The sequence below is a fragment of the Lithobates pipiens genome, unplaced genomic scaffold, assembly GCF_037356315.1.
Source record: "Lithobates pipiens isolate NorthernLeopardFrog02 unplaced genomic scaffold, aLitPip1_a1.2 Scaffold_25, whole genome shotgun sequence".
Classification (NCBI taxonomy): Eukaryota; Metazoa; Chordata; class Amphibia; order Anura; family Ranidae; genus Lithobates; species Lithobates pipiens.
The window spans coordinates 39,330,811-39,351,585 of record NW_027507787.1 but is presented as its reverse complement, the minus strand read 5'-3'; the positions used below and the strand labels follow the sequence as shown (position 1 = coordinate 39,351,585).

Below are 20,775 nucleotides of genomic sequence, written 5' to 3'. Positions count from 1 at the left end.
AGCCGATCGGCTCTCCTCTACTCGCGTCTGACAGAGGCGAGTGAGGGAAAGCCGATCACCGGCTCTTCCCATTTACACTGTGATCAGCCGTGATTGGACACGGCTGATCACGTGGTAAAGAGTCTCCGTCGGAGACTCTTTACCGAGATCGTAGTTGCCTGGTGTCAGACTGACACCCCGCAACAACGATCACCGCGATGCGCGTCCCCGATCGCCGCGATGCGCGCCCCCGATCGCCGCGATGCGCGCCGTAAATTGCCTATAGGGCGGGCGGCAAGTGGTTAAAATATTTGAATAAAATCAACCCAACACTGGATTACATTTTAGTTCTTTTTTTTTTTTATTAGGGTGAACATTTTAACAAAACTTAAAGAACATTTATAATATGAAAAAGAACATTCTCAAAAAAAAAATTGCAGTAATATGTGATACTATGTGAAACAGTGATAAAGTGCACTAATTCAAGAAGCTAAACAGCAAAGAGACAAATATGCATAAATGATTATCCCCAATTTAAAAAACAAAACAAAAAAATACAATAATATGTGAAACAGTGATCAAAGTGCTTGAATCAAAAGGAGGCATTTATCTGATTTTACATATAAAACAATAAAATAAGTCCCCAATAATAAAGTGCATGTGCATCAAAAAGTGATTAGATATGAAGATCACGTGCTCAAAAAACAGTTCTTGAAAGTTGTGAACACAATTCTTCCCACCATCCAGGCATCCACCAGGAGTGTTCCCTAGCAGCTCACCTTAAACAAAGACCGCAACAGGTCTAGTGGCGCTTTGGTATACAAATCCTTAATGGCAGTTCATATTCCACTCTCCTCGTCTGCATCGAAATCCACAGCTGGTCTGACAAGGCTTTCATATATGGATCCTTTATGGAAAATCGCATTCCACTCCACTCTCCTCTCCTAAAAGTGCCACTAGACCTGTTGTGGTCTGGCATATAAACAAGGAAAAACAAAACATTCCAAATTGTGCTCCACCAATGGGATATTGGAGTTGGTTACTCCTTGATTTCTACCTTGCTGAACTGCATCTCAGATCTCATTGATACCACTCACCTTTCTGCACACCACGCCCTAACAGCACCAAATAAAAATAAAAAACCTTACACACAGCAGAGAGCAATGATGAAAATTCAGCAGAAGCCTAAAGGTTTTGTGCTAATATTGACTGGTATTTGGAACTGTTCATAATTCCTTGTACCTTGACTAACCTCAGGGTTGTCTTCTGCCCAGGGCCATCCATTCTCACCACAGTGGTTTCAGCATTCCACCTCAATGAAGACATTGTCCTCCCATCCATATACCCTGCTCCTAAACATCCAAAGGAGTTTCTCTACATTGCCTGGATGTAGTCAGAGCCACCGTATACATTGAGGCTACTGTTCTAATCGGACTGATGGATTCCCTGTTTGTTCTGTTCTTGGAACCTCACAAAGGGCCACCTGCTTCAAAGTTCACTATTGCATGATGGATGCGAAATCTGATTGCAGTCTTTTCCTGGGCTTCCGTGTGCACATTCCACCAGATCTGTGGGAATTTCATGGGCACCATTTTGGCAGCCTCTGTACCTCAGCTATGTAAGGCCGCCATCTAGGCATTCCGTTCATGCTTTCCAACTTTTATTAGGTAGACATCTAATCTTGTGTGGATGCAGCTTTTGGTTACAAGATTATCTCAGCAGTTCTATGAGTTAAGGTCTTCTGACAATTGTTGTTTGGCTTTTTTGGACAGCTCTGTTTGTCTCATTGTTGCTCACTGTTCCTATTTATTGCCCGGGGCTGTCCCATGGTGTATGAGTACTCTGCCTTAGCCCTGTCCTGTACTGTACGATTAGGATGGGAGGAATTTTGACTTGCCTGTAAATTCATATCTTGGAGTACAGGACACCCTCCCTTCCATTCTTTGGTTTATGCTCCATTGCTTGCTACATAATTTAGGGTACTGGGATAAGGTTATAGTAGTAGGTATGCACTCTGAGGGTGTGTCCCCTAAAACTCAGTCAGTGCTTCATCACCTGAAGGTGCATGTCTATGACCCATGCTTTATGAAAACTCTACTTGTCTCCTGTACTGTACTCCAGGATATGCAATTTATTGGCTTAATTTGCCTTGTTACTCCTGGCCACATCATTTTTATGTAAGTGTTTGAAAGTAATTTGTTTCATTGAATGTTGTACTGTATCTGAGCAGAGTCTAATTGCTTTTTTACCCCTCAACATTTATTCAGTGAAAATACTATTCTTGCTTTCAGAATTAGATGGAAATGGAATTTCATACACGTTCCCTAAAGCTGGCCATACATTTATATAATTTTCTTCAATAACCTTTAGGTTTACCTTCAACTATATAGTGCAAGGGCCTGCTTGATTGCAGACAAATTGAGTGTTTAGATTGGACCTTATCATATATGGGTTTGGTAAATCTAAAGGAAAATTGTATAATGTTTCTCTAGCCTAAATTGTCCTGTTTGTTTTGTCTTCCCCTCAGGTGTCTCTTTTTGCAGAGTTGTTCAATGAAATGCTCCAGAGAGACTTTGGGGTGCGGATCTATAAAGAACTTTTAACCCTCCCTGAAAAAGAAGATAAGCGAGACAAAAAAATCAAGAAGGAAGACCGGAGAGACAAGAAAGATGACAAGGATGATGATGAAGAACCAAAACTCAAACGCAGAAAATCTTCAGATGAAAAACTAAGATCAGAAGAAAAAGATGACCGAAAGGTTTGTGTGTTTACAGTTTGGAAAGGAAAGATGACAGCATTACAGCAACATTTTCAACCTGCTCATCATTTTCATGTAAAGTGAATTGTGAACTGACTGCTATCACCACATGCACTGCAGATTGTGAAACAATTTACTGTACATACTTCTTCATCACTGACATTGATCCACGATTACTAGTACTTTTTAGGTTCTAGTCTACATATTCTGTAGAAGTGTAGCAACCAGACTGTGTTTAAATGTCCCAATATGTATTGCTACTTTTGCATTTTGCATAAATAGTATACCCAAACTGTAGAAATATTGATGACAAGTATAGCACCGGGTTACCAGTTTGCTAGTTGTGGCTTTTTTTTTGGTTCTATTTTTATGCAGACTTAAAGTTTCTATTATTGCAGAGGGATGACAGAAAGCGAGACGATTACAGAGATGATGAAGAAATAGATGATGACATCCAAGAGGATTATGAGCCTATTGGAGCAGAAGAAGATGACGGTGACTATGAAGGTGTGTATGACTGAGGAACGTAAATGCTGGTGCTATACAGATTACTTACATGTGCTCTTCGCATGTTCAGGTCTTGTAAGCAGTAGAAGCTTATGCTAACAGTTTTTGCTTTAATAGCCAACAGGCCAGTAATTGGAATTGGCATTCTCTTGCCCAATCCCAGACTTAAAGTTTCAGGTTTTAAAGTGGTAGTAAACTCCACTTTTGAACTTGTACCTACAGGCAAGCCTATAATAGGGCTTAACTGTAGGTTCAGTGGATCTCTCCTAAACGTGTTTTTGAGATATTCACACTGGATGCAACCGGTGACGTCACCAGCTCATGCGCACTGAAGGGACGGCATACCCATGCCATCCCTTAAAAGGCTGCCAGTGGCGAACTCTCCTTTTAAAAATCAAACTGCCCTACTCATGTATGTACTGATCCAGTAGCTTCCATCCTTTAGTTTTTGAGTCAGAGTAAGTATGCAGATCAGAAGCTTGATGCCAGTTAATTCTAGGCCAGTGCATCAGAATTTATACCCTTGCATCAGCATTGCCTTCATTTCCTTAAATTTCCTTAAATTTGTTTTAGCTTTAGTTGGAACAGAACCTACAGTATAGTATAATTTAGCACCTGCTCAGATGCCATTTTCACTGATGATCATGTGTTGTGAGGCTTCTTGAATAAATATCTTCATTTTATCTAGTGTCTCTGCCATATGACTGTACCATTGTGTATGCATCACGGATATCGTTTTGCAGATGTTCTTCTATGGGGCTAATTTCAGAGAAGTGGAGCAATGAAAGTGTAAGCAAAACAAATCTGCCTCTTCCTGCTATGGACACAGCAGCTCCACATATTCTCCAGGTTTCACTGCTCTACTTAACGCTGATCAGCCTCTTTGCGCTAAGAAAGAGCTTAAAGCACAGCCCCACCCAAAAGAGCAAGCTCCACTTATCTGCCGCCTCCGCTGCCACATTTTGGCTCCTTTGGGGGCTGGGAGGGGGTTACCTGGTTTTCACGGGCATCCTCTCCCACTTCCTGCTGAGTTCGCCTCGGCGAACTCAGCTGAATGTTCACCCCCTTCTTTTCCCCGCAGCCAGCCCATTCACAGAGCACATGCGCAGTAGGCGGTTCCCTTAGTGAAGATGGTGGCGGCCATTTTGAGATTTTTGTTGTACTGTGCTCAACTCACTTAGAAGCATAGTTAGTAAAAAGTCCTTCGGTCCTCAATAACGTGTTTTTTATTTTAAATAAAAAACATAAACCAGCACACCTTTATCACAGACAGGGAAGACGATGATGATGACTCGAGCACGAAGGATAAACGTGAAGACAAGAGAGAAAACAGATACAGCAAGGAATCCCTATCCAAAGACAAGGTATATTACTTATAATCTGTATTTATTTATGTAGCACTTTATAACATTAGATGCTTGTTTATACCACCTGATGTATTTAACATACTCCCCAAAAATCTGTATATTGCAAATAACCATTTCATTTATATACTTATTTCCAGTGTGCTGTCTAAAAATACACTCGTGTCAAAAGTGAAAGTGAATCATTCCAGCACACAAGGAGGCACGGCCTTCCAGTTCAGTACTTCCTTTATTTATCCAGGCATTGCTAGGTTGTTCCAGTGCACCCCACTGTCTCTAACCTGGGAGCCCCTCCTTGTGCAGGAAAGCTGTGGCCAAACACATCCACTGCAGACTACTGAAAATCTTTATCTCATGCAGAAAAAAGTCAGTAGTTTAAGGTTTGCCAATGCTCCTAAATTAGATTCAGACCTGAAATAAAAGTTTAAATGTGAATAATTTTACAGGAAGCAGAGAGTCTAAAAGTTACATAGATATAGTTGGTTAATCCTAGCAATGAATATCCTTACTGACCAATATGGGGGCAGGATGTCAGAATTCCTTATTCACATACTAACCCCAGGTAACTTAAGTGGAACTAAAGCCTGCTTTACTTCAACTCTGGCGCCCCCCCAATGCCGCTGACGACTTCAACCAGTCTTTTTTGGGTTTGGAGCCTTCAGCCATCCTAATTGACCACCCCCAAGTGATTTGAATCCAACGCACTCTCAGGGCGGTTAAAGGATACCCAAACCTAAGGACAAAAATGTAATACATTGCAGCTTACTAAGCCTTAGATGTGAGAGTTTTTCAAGATTCTCTTTTGTGAACTCCAAAACTCCTCAATTTGTGTGGTGTTTGTAATCCAAATCAGGAGGGCAGTCTAGAGTGACAATTCATAGATACAGTAAATTGAGTGAGCTTTGTCCTCTTCGGACAGCCACTACTGGTGAGTTGCACTATAGAATACAATGTTTTTTTGGGTCTACAAACATGTTGAAGGCTAACTTTTAAACTTTTCTTAAAAATGAGAAGGTGAGCAAGCTCTCAGCAGCCGCCTCCTTATTGCAGTCTCTTCTGCAATAAAACTGTCCTGCTAGAATTTTGTTCAACAATTAATGTTCAACAGAGCAAAAGGTTTAGCAGGACAGCCAGGACACTAGCATTTTCAAGAAAGATCAGCAAAAGCAACCTTTATGATTCTTGTATGAAAGTATGCATTTAATCTTTGCTTAATGTATCATCCCTCCAGGAAGTCACTGCCTTTCTACTTCTGAGTAAGCATCCCCCAGGACTTTAGTCTCTATAATTTAGTGCAACATCCATATCCTTTAAAAATGAGATGTCCTCCTGATAAAGCTGGCCATAGATGAATCAGTCAGGGGGCTGAAAGAAAAATACACTGATCACGGTCAACTTCTGTCAAACAGGAATGGCTCATATGGATTAAACAGAAAAATTCCAATCCATCTATGGCCAGTCAGTTAAGTGCAAACTCTAAGCCCTATGACAAAGCTGATGTGGTCACATAAAACACTGGTCAATTAAAGCAAAACTTCACCCAAAAGGGCAGATTTTGCTTTAAGTCCTCCTCCCCTGCCACATTTTTTAGGGGTGGAAAGGGGTACCTAGTTTTTGACAGGTACCCCCTTCCGCTTGGATCACCTCTCTCGTTCCCTCCCTGCAGCCTTCTGGGACACATTCACAAAGCACAGCACGGCGGGCATCCGGCTATGAAGACGCATAGCCGGCTACACAGTTAGGATGCCAGTGCCAGTAACCCGAGGGCTAGTGATGAACTAACCTGGGTGAGGATGGCACTGGATCCCTGGACAGGTAAGTGTCCTTTTATTAAAAGTCAGAAGCTACGGGATATATTTTTTACAGAGTGAACCTCCTCTTTAAAGAAGATCTAATAGCCCTAGATGGGCTTCTGTTTTTTGACTGAAATGTAATGTGTGATCCTCTTATCTAGCCCTTGATGTCTTTTATTTATCATATCAACAGTGAGCTAGCAAGGTGCTTATATCTTTATTGATCACTATAATGCCTCGTTATTCCAAACGCCTGGCAGATATAGTTGTTTGCTTTGTTTTCCAACTTCCAATATTTCATGCACATGTTGGCTTACTGCTGGGGGATTTCTACCTCTCCGTGTCTGTAACTTGCTATAAACTGGTTTCATTTAATTTGAAATAAAAATATATATTTTTTGAAAACCGTATAGAGCCAATTCTGGCTCAGAATGTCTTGTATAGTTTCAAAGTTTCAAGATCAAAAAGTGTTTTTTTTTTTTTTTTTTTTTTTTTTTTTTTTTTTTTTTGGCATTTCTAGATTAATTACAATTTTAAATATGTGACTTTTTTCCAGGAGAAAGAAAAGAAACTGATGGTTACAGTAAACAAGGATCTTCTAATGGCGTTTGTATATTTTGATCAAAGTCATTGTGGCTACTTATTGGAGAAGGACTTAGAAGAAATTATTTATACCCTCGGATTACATCTGTCAAGAGCACAGGTACTAAACCCTTCTGTTAGGTGTGTTCCCAATTTCTGCTTCTGGAAAGTGTTTGCTCACCTGTTGGAGATTTCTCCTTTTTGGGAAGTGAGGGCATTAAGGCTCCTGCTGGGTCTTTACTACTACCCCACACTGCAGAGGACAGATTGTCCCCCACTTCTGACACAGCTTTGAGCTTTATTTTTCCAAACCATATACAGGCAGGTAAACGATGAACCATTTTATGTCCCTTTCTTTTGATTGCTTTTATTTAGTCCTCTGCTTGATGCTTATCACTGATCTCCTCAGCACAACTGTGACAGGGGAATTCTGCTTTATAGATGAGTTTAAGCGGGGCCTCGCCCAGAGGGGGATGCTCCTCCTTAAAGCTTCCACCTGGTTTTCGCCTAAGCGATCCAAATGGAAGTTCTTCTACCCCCCCCCCAGTCTTCTGGGACACATCACAGGTCCCAGGAGACCATAAACAATGTGCAGCGAGGCTCGCATATGTGCACTGGGCATCCGGCTGTGAAGCCACAAGCTATCACGGCCAGGTGCCCACAGTTGAGATGCCGGACACAGAAGACAGATTTAAAAAAAACAGCTTGGGTGAGCATATCGCTCGATCCTGGGACAGGTGAGTGTCTGTTTTTAAAAGTCTTTTTAGTAGACTTTTTTGTAGCTGCTGACTTTTAAAAAAAACCACATGTGACTGGAGTTCCTCTTTAAGCTGTCCATAGATGGATCGAAATTCAGCTGGTTCAGCAAAGGCCGGCTGACTTTCGATCCATCCATGGGAAGTCTGGTTATACAGGAGCCAATCTCTCAATCGACTTCTGCACAACCACCCTGTAGGTTTTTTCTTTGCCTGATTACTGCCACCTGCTGTAGCTGACAACATTCATCATTGTATTCTGCAGGGGGGAATGCTCCCCTCTGCAGATTACACTAGCACAGCGGGAGGATTCCCCCATCCACATTAAATGGGTGGATGGGGGAATTTGCACTGTTTTTCATTCAACCTGCTGATAAAAAATGTATAATGCATACTGTATGCCTTACTGTTGTCACCAGCATACGTTTGTGTGCCCATTCAGAATTCTGTGTAATGTAAATGCTTACCAGATGCAGATTGAATTGTTTTTTTACGTAGATCCTCACACTACATAGTGGTTCGATAATCTGAAGGACATTGAACAATTTGATTTTAATGTTTGTGGCCACACTTGGGAATGAGGCTGTTTTGGCCTGGATGCAGCTTCATTCATTTGCAGATAGATTCTGCATTAGTAATTACACGTGATCAGCTTTGAAGAGCTGTGGGCCTGCAAATACTTGCAATAGCGCTTCCTGTATGCAATTTATAGCAGGGAACCCCCCACAGAGTCTCCTACGGCTAATCGCAAATGGCTCCATTGGCAAGTGCAAATAGGGCTCACACCCTTTGTTTGAAAACTCAAAGGAAGTTGCACAGGTGTTCTGTAAGTATATTGTATGGTGTGTTGGCAGCTTTTCAGAATCAATGTGCACTGTATTGTGTGTAATAGTTGTCAAAACATCAGGCCATACTTGTGTATTGGTAGGCAGCTACATGTTATTGTCTGTGGCCCAGCCTGGGATCAAGGGGTTCTACAGGAATTGAGTTAAAGTCCTGCACAAGTACTTGTCTGCCCTTTGGCACTGGTACCAGGTTAATTTTTACCGTCTTTGATTTATTTAACCAATTCATGATCTCAATATAATTTTGTTGCAGGTGAAAAAACTGTTAAGCAAAGTTTTGCTAAAGGAATCCTTATGTTACCGGAAGTTTACAGACACTTGCACAGATGATGGGAGTCATGAAGAGACTGATATTTGTAATGAAGATATTCTAGGTATTCTCTGAACTGTTGTACCTTGGTGTTTGCCGGCCATTGCAGGTTAAAAAGCATGCCCTGCAGATTTCTTAGATTAAGGTATGATTAGATTTGCATAAAGGCAATGTTTAGTTTTGGAGTGGAGAGGGATTAGAACACTTGTCAGGTTTTTATTCCTGCCCCCGTTCGGGAGGTTAACCCTCTCTATTTGTCATGTTTATCACTGAAAGTAAAAGAAAATCCCAGATCAGTCATCTGGCAATCTTCCGATGGGGACAACCAGGGATTCATTCACTTTGGAGGGATTTCCTCTCACTTCCTGTGATGAAGATAAAGCAGAACTTTACCCTTCTTGATGCGTTACCTCCTCCCTATCTGCCTCCTCCACTCCACAGCTATCTGTTTTTTTTTTTTTGTTTTTTTTTGTTCTTCCTACTTTTGTTTATTCTTTCCTGGAGACTGATTTTCTTCCCAACCCCCTTCAGTCATTCGCCTAGACGGGGATTGCAGTAGGACAACGCTGGATCCACTGGGTGGGTGATTATCCTTCTTGTGCAGAATACCGCATCAGGTAGGCAGGGGAAGAAAAACATTTTTTTAGGAGGGTTGGGTAAAGTTCCACTTTAAAGTGGTTGTAAGGGCTCAAGGTTTTTTATTTACATATATGAAGGTAAAAGAAAACCTCCTGTGTGCAGAATCCCCCCAAATACTTACCCGAGCCTGATCCATGAAAGCCTCAGCTCTCCTGGGTCTCTTCCTCCTCATTGGTTGAGAAAGCAATGGTAGCCATTGGCTCCTGCTACTGTTAGTCACAGTCAGTGAGGAGAGGAGAGAGCATGGGCGAGGCCAAGCCACACTTCATATGTGAATGGACACATGGAGCAGCGGCTCAGGAACCACCAAAGAAATATGCTTGCTATGGGGGCACTAGGCAGGAGGGAGGGGTCTGGAGCGTCGGCGTGGGACCCGAGAAGAGGAGGATCTGGGCTGCTGTGCAAAACCACTGCACAGAGTAGGTAAGTAGAAACATGTTTGTTATTTTTTACAAAAATTAACCTTTTAATGTCACTTTAATGTTAATCTTCCCAATGGGACACAGATGTCAAATCTGACAGGGTTTAGAATCTTCCCTTATTCTACCAAAATTGCAAAAAAAAAGTTTTGCCTTTTTAGTTTTACTTTAAATTGATTGACTTTCTCCAATTATTTCTTTACCAGGAAACAGATTGCTTTTGCCGTCCAAAATTACACGATCCGGAGTGTCCTCTGTGGAAGAAAATGGCGGACTGATTGTGTACAATGGTGCAATGGTTGATGTGGGAAGTCTTCTGCAGAAGCTAGAAAAGAGTGAGAAGGCAAGAACAGAGCTGGAGCAGAGGCTTCAGGCTCTCCAGTCTAAAACAGGTATTCTAATAGAAAAAAAAAAATAGACTGGAAAAGGGAAAGTGTAGTTTTAAACAATCTTATTTCAGGGTGTGCGGAATCCATGGCGATCTGTCACAAAAAGTGATCAGGCTGTGGTGGTAGCAGTATTTTAATGACTCACTTTCCACAAAATAATTGTCACCAAAGCTAAAGTTTTCACCGTGCTTGTGTGTGTGTGTGTATATGTGTGTATGTATGTATGTATATGTGTGTGTGTGTAATATAAATAAATAAAAAAATATATAAATATATATATATATATATATATATATATATATATATATACACACACAAACACTATGTACCACATACAACAGCATAAGCATATGTTTAGTATTTAATGAATTTACTTCCTAATTGGCCTAAAAAATATATACTCTTGCGATATATATAATGTAATGGTAATATTGCCTTTATTTTGGTCACTGTGTGAAGTGGTTTTAAAGTAGCTTTAATAACCAAAGTAAATGGGTTACATGATGGTTTTGTTTTTTTGTAAAAACGACCCTTTGCTAGTTGTAATTTAGTGATTCTCCATGGGTCAGTGTGGTGTACAGATTTTTTATTTTTATTTTCTCTGTGATGAACCAGACAGGCCAGGTTAAAATGTATATGCAATCAGTAGTTGTTCTGGCACCTTCCTACTACAGCTCGTTTTAGAGAATCTCAGCCCCATAAGCCGCATCAGTACAAAAATAGTGTTAACCATCAAGTCTGTTGGTGATGGTGTACACAAAATTGCCACCTGTAGCTATTTGGATAGAGCTTTTTTGGGGTTTGTTTTTTTTCCCGGTCCGTGCCAGTGGTTAGTTTTTTTTTTTTTTTTTTTTCAGGCAAGGGGCCCTTGAAAAATATTTTCAGTCTCAAGGCATCCTAGTCTAGTGCCTAGTACACACGAGAAAATTGGACAAAAACTACCACTTTCTAAGCAATTGTACAATATTCTGCATATGCACAGCTTTGGAGAGCAGATCACGACCTTTAATGCAAAATTGTCAGAAGCAACAAACAAAAAAATTCTGATATAACAGAACAAATGATTTTCGTTTTTTTTTTACAGACTAATACTGTAACAATTAAACAAATGAACAAGACCACACATGCTCAGAAACTAAAGTTGTATTCTGTCCTACAAGATTTTTCATAACTCTAGAAATCTATTAGTTTTGGATATGAGACCAGCATGCAAAACAAAAAAAAAACCTGACAATTATTAGTCTAATATATTCATCATGTGTAAAAGGCTTAAATGGAAGTAAACCCTCCTATCGTTTTCAGCCAAGGAAATGGCAATCTTGGCCTGTGTTTAAACTTCAACTGCCTTGATGCTGCACATGTGATCAGTTATGATGCCAGCCATTGGATGGTCTGACAGTTTGGTTGAGAGCACATCCAATATGACAGTTACATTCCTGGTACGTGCGGGAAATGTAACTGATTTTTTAAACTGTTAAATTGATGGATTTAGCTCCGCTTTAAGGTTTGGTTCACATTACTCCCCCTTCCATTGCTTTCACTTTCCTAAGTGCATTCAAAGTCTGAGCTCCCCCAGTGCTGATGTACAGTTTGGCTGAGGAGCTGGATCTCGGACTCATCTGAATGTTTTAAGCTGGCCATACATACATGGATAGAACATTGTTCAAAAAAGAGCTCGCTAAGCCTGATCATTGGACTTTAGAAACGTTAGTGGGCGCATTTCGATTCTCAAAATGCAAAGTTTTATGCCAAAAGAAATGTCCTTTTTGTTGGAATTTTTGTGCGTAATCAAATGATTTTCTAAACAGTAGGGAAATCTATCATAAATAGTTTGAAAAACCTACAGCACATGTGCATTGATCAACAAAAAATGGACCATTTATGTTCTTAACGATTGATAACATGTGGAAAACGTTTTGATACAATGATGGCATTAAAACACAGTTGAAAGAATAGTGCAGTGCTAAATATCACAAATAATGCATCTCCTCATTCAATAAATCAATACATCAAAGATATAATTATTGGAAAAGAAAAATCATAAAAGGTTCATATAGAAATCAGGATTCTCAAAAGTGACAATGTGCATCAATGAAGACTGAAAATCTGTGCCAGAAGTGTGACCTCCACCATAAGACAGAGACTCTTTGCCGCTCACCTCAATGATAGGACCCCCGAGTCAACAAAGGGTCAAAAAGGCAAAATCCTGGAGAGTAGCGATAAACCTCTTCAGAGTGCAAAGCACATGGATCACAACATGAGCTCATATACAGAGGATCGCAGCATAACATCATCAATGTCCCAATATATGCAAATAAAACAGGAAATATCTAGCGCTCGCTACTGGCCTGTTATTAACTACCTCGCGTCTGCGCTATAGCCAAAAGACGGCTGCATCGAGGACCTAATTTGTCGGGATGCCATCCATGAACGTGCTCGAGCGGCCTGCACGCCCCCTGCACACAGATCGGAGTAAGGGGTCGATGGAGCCCCCTTACCACGTGATCAGCTGTCAGCCAATGACCGCTGATCGTGTGACGTAAACAGAGCCGGTAACCGGCCGTTTTCTCTCCTCGCGCTGGTAGCGTGAGGAGAAAAAAAAAGCCGATCACCGGCGGCTGTGAGAGGGACATCAGTCCCGATCATGGAGAACCTCTGCAGAAGCTTCTGTGCCCACCAGCACCACCTACCAGTGCCCACAGTCGCCTAACAGTGCCCACAGTACCACACATCAGTGCCCACAGCGTCACCCATCAGTGAATATCAATGAAGGAGAAAAATTACCCATTTGCAAAATTTTATAACAAACTATGAAACACTTTTTTTTTTTTTTTTTCAAACATTTCTGTCTTTTTTTTGTTTAGCAAAAAATAAAAACCCAAGTAGTGATTAAATACCACCAAAAGAAAGCTCCATTTGTGTGAAAAAAATTATTAAAATTTGAGTACAGTGTTGCATGGCCATGCAATTGTCATTCAAATTGTGACAGCACTGAAAGCTAAAAATGGATCTGGGCAGGAGGGGGGTTTAAGTGTTAAGCAAGTCGTTAATATGATAAAAACCACTTCCCGACCGACGCACAACGATGTACGTCGGCAGAATGGCATGGGCAGGCAAACTGGCGTATAGGTACGTCCATTTGAAATTTCCGCCATGCCATCGCGTGCGTGCGGACCCCCTGAGTCTGGTTGCGGGTCCCGCAGACTTGATCGCCGCGGGAATACCCGCAATCGTCTCACGGGAGGGGCTGAACGGGGAGATGCGGAAGTAAACAGCATCTCCCCGTTCTGCCTAGCAACAAGTGACACTGATCTCTGCTCCCTGTGATTGGAGCAGAGATCAGTGTTCATGCACACAGCCACGCCCCTCACAGTTAGTAACACGCCCCTAGGACACACTTAACTCCTTCACTGCCAGTGTCATTTACACAGGAATCAGTGCATTTGTATAGCACTGATTGCTGTATAAATGACAATGGTCCCAAAAATATCCGATGTGTGCGCCATAATGTCGAAGTCACAATAAAAATCACTGATCGGTGTCATTACTATAAATAATAAAAAAAAGTATTAATAAAAATGCCATAAAACTATTTCCTATTTTGTAAATGCTATAAATTTTGCGCAAAACAATCAAACACTTATTGAGATTTTTATTTTTTTTATTTTTACCAAAAATATGTAGAAGAATATGTATCGGCCTAAACTGAGGAAAAAAAAGTTTTGTTTTTGTTTTTTATATATTTTTGGGGGATATTTATTATAGCAAAAAGTAAAAAATAATGCTTTTTGTTTTCAAAATTGTCGCTTTTTTTTGTTTATAGCGCAAAAAATAAAAACCGCAGGGGAGATCAAATACCACCAAAAGAAAGCTCTATTTGTGGGGAAAAAAGGGACATCAATTTTGTTTGGGAGCCACGTCGCACGACTGCGCAATTATCAGTTAAAGTGACGCAGTGCCGAATCACAAAAATTGGTCTGGTCTTAAGCCAGCAAAATGGTCCGGTCTGAAAGTGGTTAAATGCCAAAAGTGTTCTGACTCAAAAAAACACGAGTCAGCAGGAGGAGACGGCCACGGGAGATGTAATTTCCTCTTGTATGTGTATCGTCCCAAGGAGCAGGACTTCATCAGCGTATATTAAAGTGGTTGTAAACCCACGGGGGGGGGGGGGGGGACCTTCAAGACAAAGGCACAATGAGCTAGTATGCATAGCATATCAGCCCATTATGATATACTTCCCTTAGATCGAAGCCCCCGCAGTGGTTCCGGAATACTGATTTGGCCTGCTGCATGTCTCCGGAGTTACTTTCAGGTATTGCGGGCTGGTAACGGCACATCAGCTGAAGCAACGGCAGAAACGAGCCGTTGCTTCAGTGCACATGTGCTGATATCATCGGCACATGCTGATGCAGGGGATATCGCCTAAACCGTGCAGGTTTAGGGAATATCCAGGGTAGCTACATGTCAGCCTTGTTATTGGCTTACCTGTAGCAAAAAGTGCTTGTAAAGGGTTTACAACTACTTTAACACACAGTCGTTCGACAGATCTTTATCAAAAGCAAACTTTCTTTCGAACAATTTTCTATACAGTATGGCCAGCTTTACTCTGCCAGGAAGCCAAGCACCCCTGATGACCTCAGGTGGCACCCTAGTTGTGGTCAAAGACCACACAAAAAGTTTGGTGGGGTTTTAACCTATTTTCTTTTTCTTTAATGGGGACAATAAGACCCCTTTCACACTGGGATGTTTTTCAGGCGCTCTAGCGTTAAAAAAAGACCCGTAAAGCGCCTGAAAGAAGCCTCATCTGTAATCCCAATGTGAAAGCCTGAGTGCTTTCACACTGGGGTGTTTTTCAGGCACTTTAGCGTTAAAAAAAAGAGCGCCTGAAAGAAGCCTCATCTGCAATCCCAATGTGAAAATCCGAGTGCTTTCACACTGAGGTGCTGCGCTGGCAGGGCGTCAAAAAAGTCCTGCAAGCAGCTTCTATACACCGCTCCTAAAGCGCCCCTTCCCATTGAATTCAATGGGAAGCGCCTGAAAAGCGTTTTTGGCAGTGGCGCTTTTAACCCTTTATTTGGCCACTAGCGGGGGTTAAAAGCGCCCCAATAGCGCTTGAAAAACGCTGGTAAAACACCGCTAGTTTAAGCGGCGCTTTACCAGCATTTTTTGGGCACTGGCAGCGTGAAAGGGCTCTTAAAGCACCAAGTTTCACATTGGGATTGCAGCTGAGGCTTCTTTCAAACATTTTACAGCCGCTTTTTTTAACGCTAAAGTGCCTGAAAAACGCCCCAGTGTGAAAGGGGTTTAAATGAGTGATATGGAGAACTGAGGGACAGTCTCCAAAAGGTACAGAAAGAACCTAAGTGAATTTCAAGCAACAATTGTTTTTTTTGTTTTTTTTTTATGTAGTGGAGGAGGCAGTACGTTAAGGTATGCTATGTAGCTCTATCTCTCACCATTTCGGTTCAGATCTGGACAACCAAAAACGTCACATCTGTTTCCAAGGTGTTGTGTTTGTGCAAAGCTTTCTTTTACCCTCAGACACTTGGTTTTATAGGCCTCTCAATGCATTTTATGGATGATTCATTTGTTAGTCTGTGTGGCTCACTGCTGTATTTTGCTTGCCGCAGAGGTAGATGAAAAGACCATCTCTCAGCTAGAAGCTTCTAATAAAAGTTTATCTGGGGAGCTGAAAGAAACCAAGAGTGACCTCAGCCATTTACGGGAAAGCCTGAAATCCCTGGAAGACACAAACTGCCAATATGAGGACCAGCTGACTAAAACCATTCGAGAGCTTTCTGCCACCATGGAGGGGATCCAAACTGTTCTCAGCAGGGTAAGTGTGTGGTTTGTGGATACAGTGCACAGAATCTTCCCTCCAGTGGGATTTTGCTAAATAAAGTGAACTTTACTGTATAGTTAGTCCGGTCACTTGTATCAAATTGCAGATACAAAGTATATTAATGCTCAGAGCCAATACTGATGTACAATAGGTGTTTGATTTTTGTACAGCACAACGTAGATCCTTGTCATACAGCTTCTTAGTGTTAGAATTGTATTGGTCAGTGGCAGTTGAATGGTGGGGCTTCACTCCCAGGTCTGAAAAAATTGAACATCAAGAAATCAGATACACGGGAATAGATTGAATTGAATGGTTTTTGCCCTTTATAATAGTTTAGTCAGTTAAGTGATGGTGTAGTGGGCTTACGTAAGACTTACCTGCCACACTTTGTGCTTTTATTATGGGAGTATGGAATGTGTTTTGGCCTGCTTCCTGTTGAAACACCAGCCCATTGCTTACTGGCATACTTACCTAAGTATTTCCATATCTCTAAGCGTGCACAGTGTGATACCAGCATGGGCCGCTATTAGAGGAAGTGTATCCTATAATACAGGAGCTACCATCACCAACCTGTCCTTTTTTGTTACCTGTTATGGTGAGCCAAATGCTTTGTGTGTATCTGACCCAGAACAAGTATGCATATCATGGACTTTTCTGACTCTACTAGCTGCATGATCGGTCCAGACCAATGATTCAAAGTATGGAGCACAGAGACCGTTGAGTAACTGGTATTTTCAGAAGGAAGTTGGCAATGGCAACTTCTTAATTTCTCACTGCCTGCATTGGCAGTTCATTTTATTTTAAGTGGAAATCTGTACAGAGGGAGATATTGGCTGCCAATTCTGACTTCATCTTTTGAAAATGATCAGTGTCTTAATACTTTGAGTCAGAGAGTGTCTCCTTCCATTATGCCCTCTGTTGTATTTAAATCACATCTAAGGTTAAAATGTTTTGTTTTCCCCCCTATGCAGTGGGGTTGTGCCCGCACTGCATGGGGTGACTGCTTATTTTGTCTAGGAGTGAACACAAAGCCTATACTCATCCAATCATCCAGAAATTGGCGCTCCTCCGCGTCCAGCGGTGGTCCGTTCCTGGCGTCTTCACGTCTGGAGTCAGTCTATAGGCATGACGACGTCGGGAACATTCCACCGTACTAGACCCATGGTGCTGGAAGGATCAGAGGATTAGGTCAGTTTTTCTCAGCTCTCCAATCTCCTAGACCAGTGATGGCGAACCTTGGCACCCCAGATGTTTTAGAACTACATTTCCCATGATGCTCATGCACTCTGCAGTGTAGCTGAGCATCATGGGAAATGTAGTTCCAAAACATCTGGAGTGCCAAGGTTTGCCATCACTGTCCTAGACAAAATGAGGACAGCTCTACTACGAGAGAAAAAAAATTTGTGTGGAGTTCAGCTTTAAACTTAACCCACTTCACTAGACAAGCATCTCCTCCCACTGTTGTACATGAACCGAATATTAACTTTACTAGATGACAAGTTTCCTTCTACTATGTCCCTGCCGTACCAACAACAAATACCCCCTTCAGTTGCTGAGCATCTTCTCCAGCTTTACATTATCTTGTACACCAACCAACTTTAATTTGTTCACAGAATCCCCTGGCATCTGAAGATCAGAAGTCAAAAGAGAATGGATCCAGTTTTTGATGCAACTTTCACTTTGTTGTGGAAAAAAAAATACAAAGTAATTTAATGCAATTCATGATTTTCCAGTGTGAAGAGAGATGGGATGTAGTTTTGCTTAATATTTAATGGAAGAGAACTGTAAATAGTTTTATGAATGAGATGCGTTGTGGTGATTTGCCTGTAATTAACAGCAGAATATACATTTTTGAAATAAGTTTAGGATAACATAAATGTTAGCAATTGAACTAGATTATATAATAAATACAATCTATATATATTTTCTTTTGCTATCCCTCTTTTTTATGTATATATATTAAATAACTGAAAGGTCTTAATTATTTTTATCTGGTCTTTTAGTATGTATTTCCATTTGTTGTGAGGAAATAATAGCTACACAACCTAGATTGACAGTACTCAGCAATAAAACTCTAGCCAAATCATGTGAGCTAACGCATTGGAATTACTTGTATTAATGCATTGCATTGTCTGTTTAATTTCTTCCCCCGTGTATAAATAAATGCAAGCAGTATTCAACTATTATTGTACAATAAAAGGCCAGTCTAAATTAATAAAATGCCTCATGACAAATTATCTTTCTGCTTTTTTTGTGCCAGTTGTGTGTGTTTGCCCCAAATTTAGAGAGTAATTGTATTCTGGGTCAAACCTAACTGTATCTGAGCACCACATACTGAAACACGATTTAATTTATTTTAATATTCAAAGAAAACCAATCTATCCATGTCTTCATTTTGACACCCCCCCCCCTAAGCATTTCTTGCCGTAATGAACTTGAGTAAGGACAGATGATTCATGCAGCATTTACTTCCTGCCATCCATCTGTCCTTAGCTCAGGCAGGAGAGTGAAGCCATGAAAACTTTCAAGAAAAACAAAGTTTCAAGTAAGTATATAATATACCTTCTTATCTATTTAATAAGACCAGCAGCATGCGAATTAAAATAGTTGAATGAATGTCTGTGTTTAGTTCAACTTTAAATTGGTTATCCCATGAAAAATACACAATTTAAACTTGTGTGTGAGCATGATATACAAATGTCATGATAACTTCTTTAAAGTGGGCCTTCACAGTAAACTAATTCTCATATTGATGTATATTAATAGTTTTGCACTGCCCGACTAAATATTTATAGCATTTTAGGGTCTATGGGGCTTTTTGTCGACTCTCATAGTACGTCTTTGTGTGATGTGAGAGCCTACTGCTGGGCTAAAGGCTGGCCACTGGCAGAACTTTAAAAAGCTACACTATAATGCCAAAAGTATCGGGACATCTGCCTTTATACGCACATGAACTTTAGTCTGTAGGGCTCAATATTGAGCTGGCTCACCTTAAGACCCCTTTCACACTGAGGCATTTTTCAGGAGCTACAGTGCTAAAAATTGCACCTAAAAAAAAAAAAGTCTCAGCTGCAAACCCAGTGTGAAAGCCTGAGTGCTTTCACACAGTGCCCTAGTGCTTTCACACTGGGGAGCTGCGCTGGCAGGGAGTCGCAAAAAGTCCTGCCAGTAGCTTCTTTGCAGCGCTGGAGGAGCGGTGAATACACTGCTCCTGCCCATTGAAATCAATGGGCCAGTGCCGTGATACCTGCAGCAATGCGCTGCTGCAGCTTTTTTTTTGCGGGTGGATTTAACCCCCTTTCAGCCACTAGCGGGGGTTTAAAACCAACGCCCAGGTGTTAGGAGCGATCAAAGGGTTAAATGTGTCCCTAGGGGGTGCTTGTTAACTGTGTGGGGGTTGCTCTGACTGGGTGAAGACAGAGATCGGTGTTCCTGCTTAGCAGGAGCACAAGATCTCCATCTTCTCCACTGTCAGATCGCCATTCTGCCTCTCACCGGAACTATCGCGGGTAACCGGCGGTCATTGAGTCCACCGGACCCACTTATTGGCACCCCCTGTGTCCAATTGGCACGCGCCTTCCAGTGGCTATTGCACAAAATGACGTACATGTTTGTTTCATGCAAAAGAGTCAACCTACCGCAGTACATCTGCGATAGGCGGTCGGCAAGTGGTTCAGCAATCACATTCAAACTCATGTTAAATAGACATCAGTATACACCTGCCATCATTTAAAGTGGCTCCGATTAACCCCAGATAAAGTTCAGCTGTTCTAGTAGGTCTTTCCTGACATTTTCTTAGTCGCATCCTACAGCAAAATCCATGGTCTGCAGACAGCTTCCAAAGCATCAGAGGGGATCTCGTGGTTAAGGCATCAGTCAGGAGAAGGGTACAAAAGAATTTCCAAGGCATTCGATATACCATGGAGTGAAGACAGTAATCAAGCGGAGAAAATAGGGCACAACAGTGACATTACCAAGAACTGGACTTCCCTCCAAAATTCATGAGAAGAAAACTGGTCAATGAGGATGAGCTCAGGCGTGTTCGCATGGTCCACGTGCAGAGCCCGCCAGGAAGTCAGCGCTGCGCTAATCACAGGCAGTGAGACATTGCCCCGATGAGCGGCTGCAGAGATCGGGCAATGTCTCACTGCCTGTGATTAGCGCAGTGCTGCGCCGAATTCCTGGCGGGCTCTGCACGTGGTCCATGAGAACACGTCTGAGCTCATCCCTACTGGTCGAGGAGGCTGCTAAGAGGCTTACAGCAACATTTACCACTTCAGCCCTGGAAGGAATTACCCACTTCCAAATAGAGCTTTCTTTTGCTGGGATTTGATCACCTCCTGCAGTTTTCATTTGTTGCGCTATAAATCAAAATAAATCGGCAATTTTTGAAAGAAAAAAAAAGTTTGTACTTTGTGCTATAAATCATTTCCCAAAAAATAAAAATGTATTCATCAGTTTATGCCAATATGTATTCTGCTACAGTGCCTTGCGAAAGTATTCGGCCCCCTTGAACTTTTCAACCTTTTGCCACATTTCAGGCTTCAAACATAAAGATATAAAATTTTAATTTTTTTGTGAAGAATCACCAAC

The 20,775-nt window shown here is 41.4% G+C and overlaps 1 protein-coding gene across 4 annotated transcripts in view; it reads left to right on the top strand.

Moving 5' to 3' along the window:
- The window catches only part of CCAR1 (cell division cycle and apoptosis regulator 1), an 82,230-nt gene extending 63,811 nt beyond the window's left edge, over window positions 1-18,419 (top strand). For all 4 annotated transcript variants that reach the window (XM_077454288.1, XM_077454290.1, XM_077454289.1 and 1 more), the window contains 8 exons: window positions 2,507-2,737; window positions 3,136-3,244; window positions 4,514-4,608; window positions 6,958-7,104; window positions 8,837-8,957; window positions 10,158-10,343; window positions 15,971-16,176; window positions 17,796-18,419. In XM_077454288.1, coding sequence (XP_077310414.1) covers window positions 2,507-2,737; window positions 3,136-3,244; window positions 4,514-4,608; window positions 6,958-7,104; window positions 8,837-8,957; window positions 10,158-10,343; window positions 15,971-16,176; window positions 17,796-17,849 — 1,149 coding nt within the window. In that variant the 3' untranslated portion in view covers window positions 17,850-18,419. The remainder of the gene's footprint in view (window positions 1-2,506; window positions 2,738-3,135; window positions 3,245-4,513; window positions 4,609-6,957; window positions 7,105-8,836; window positions 8,958-10,157; window positions 10,344-15,970; window positions 16,177-17,795) is intronic.
- The last annotated feature ends 2,356 nt before the right edge of the window (window positions 18,420-20,775 follow it).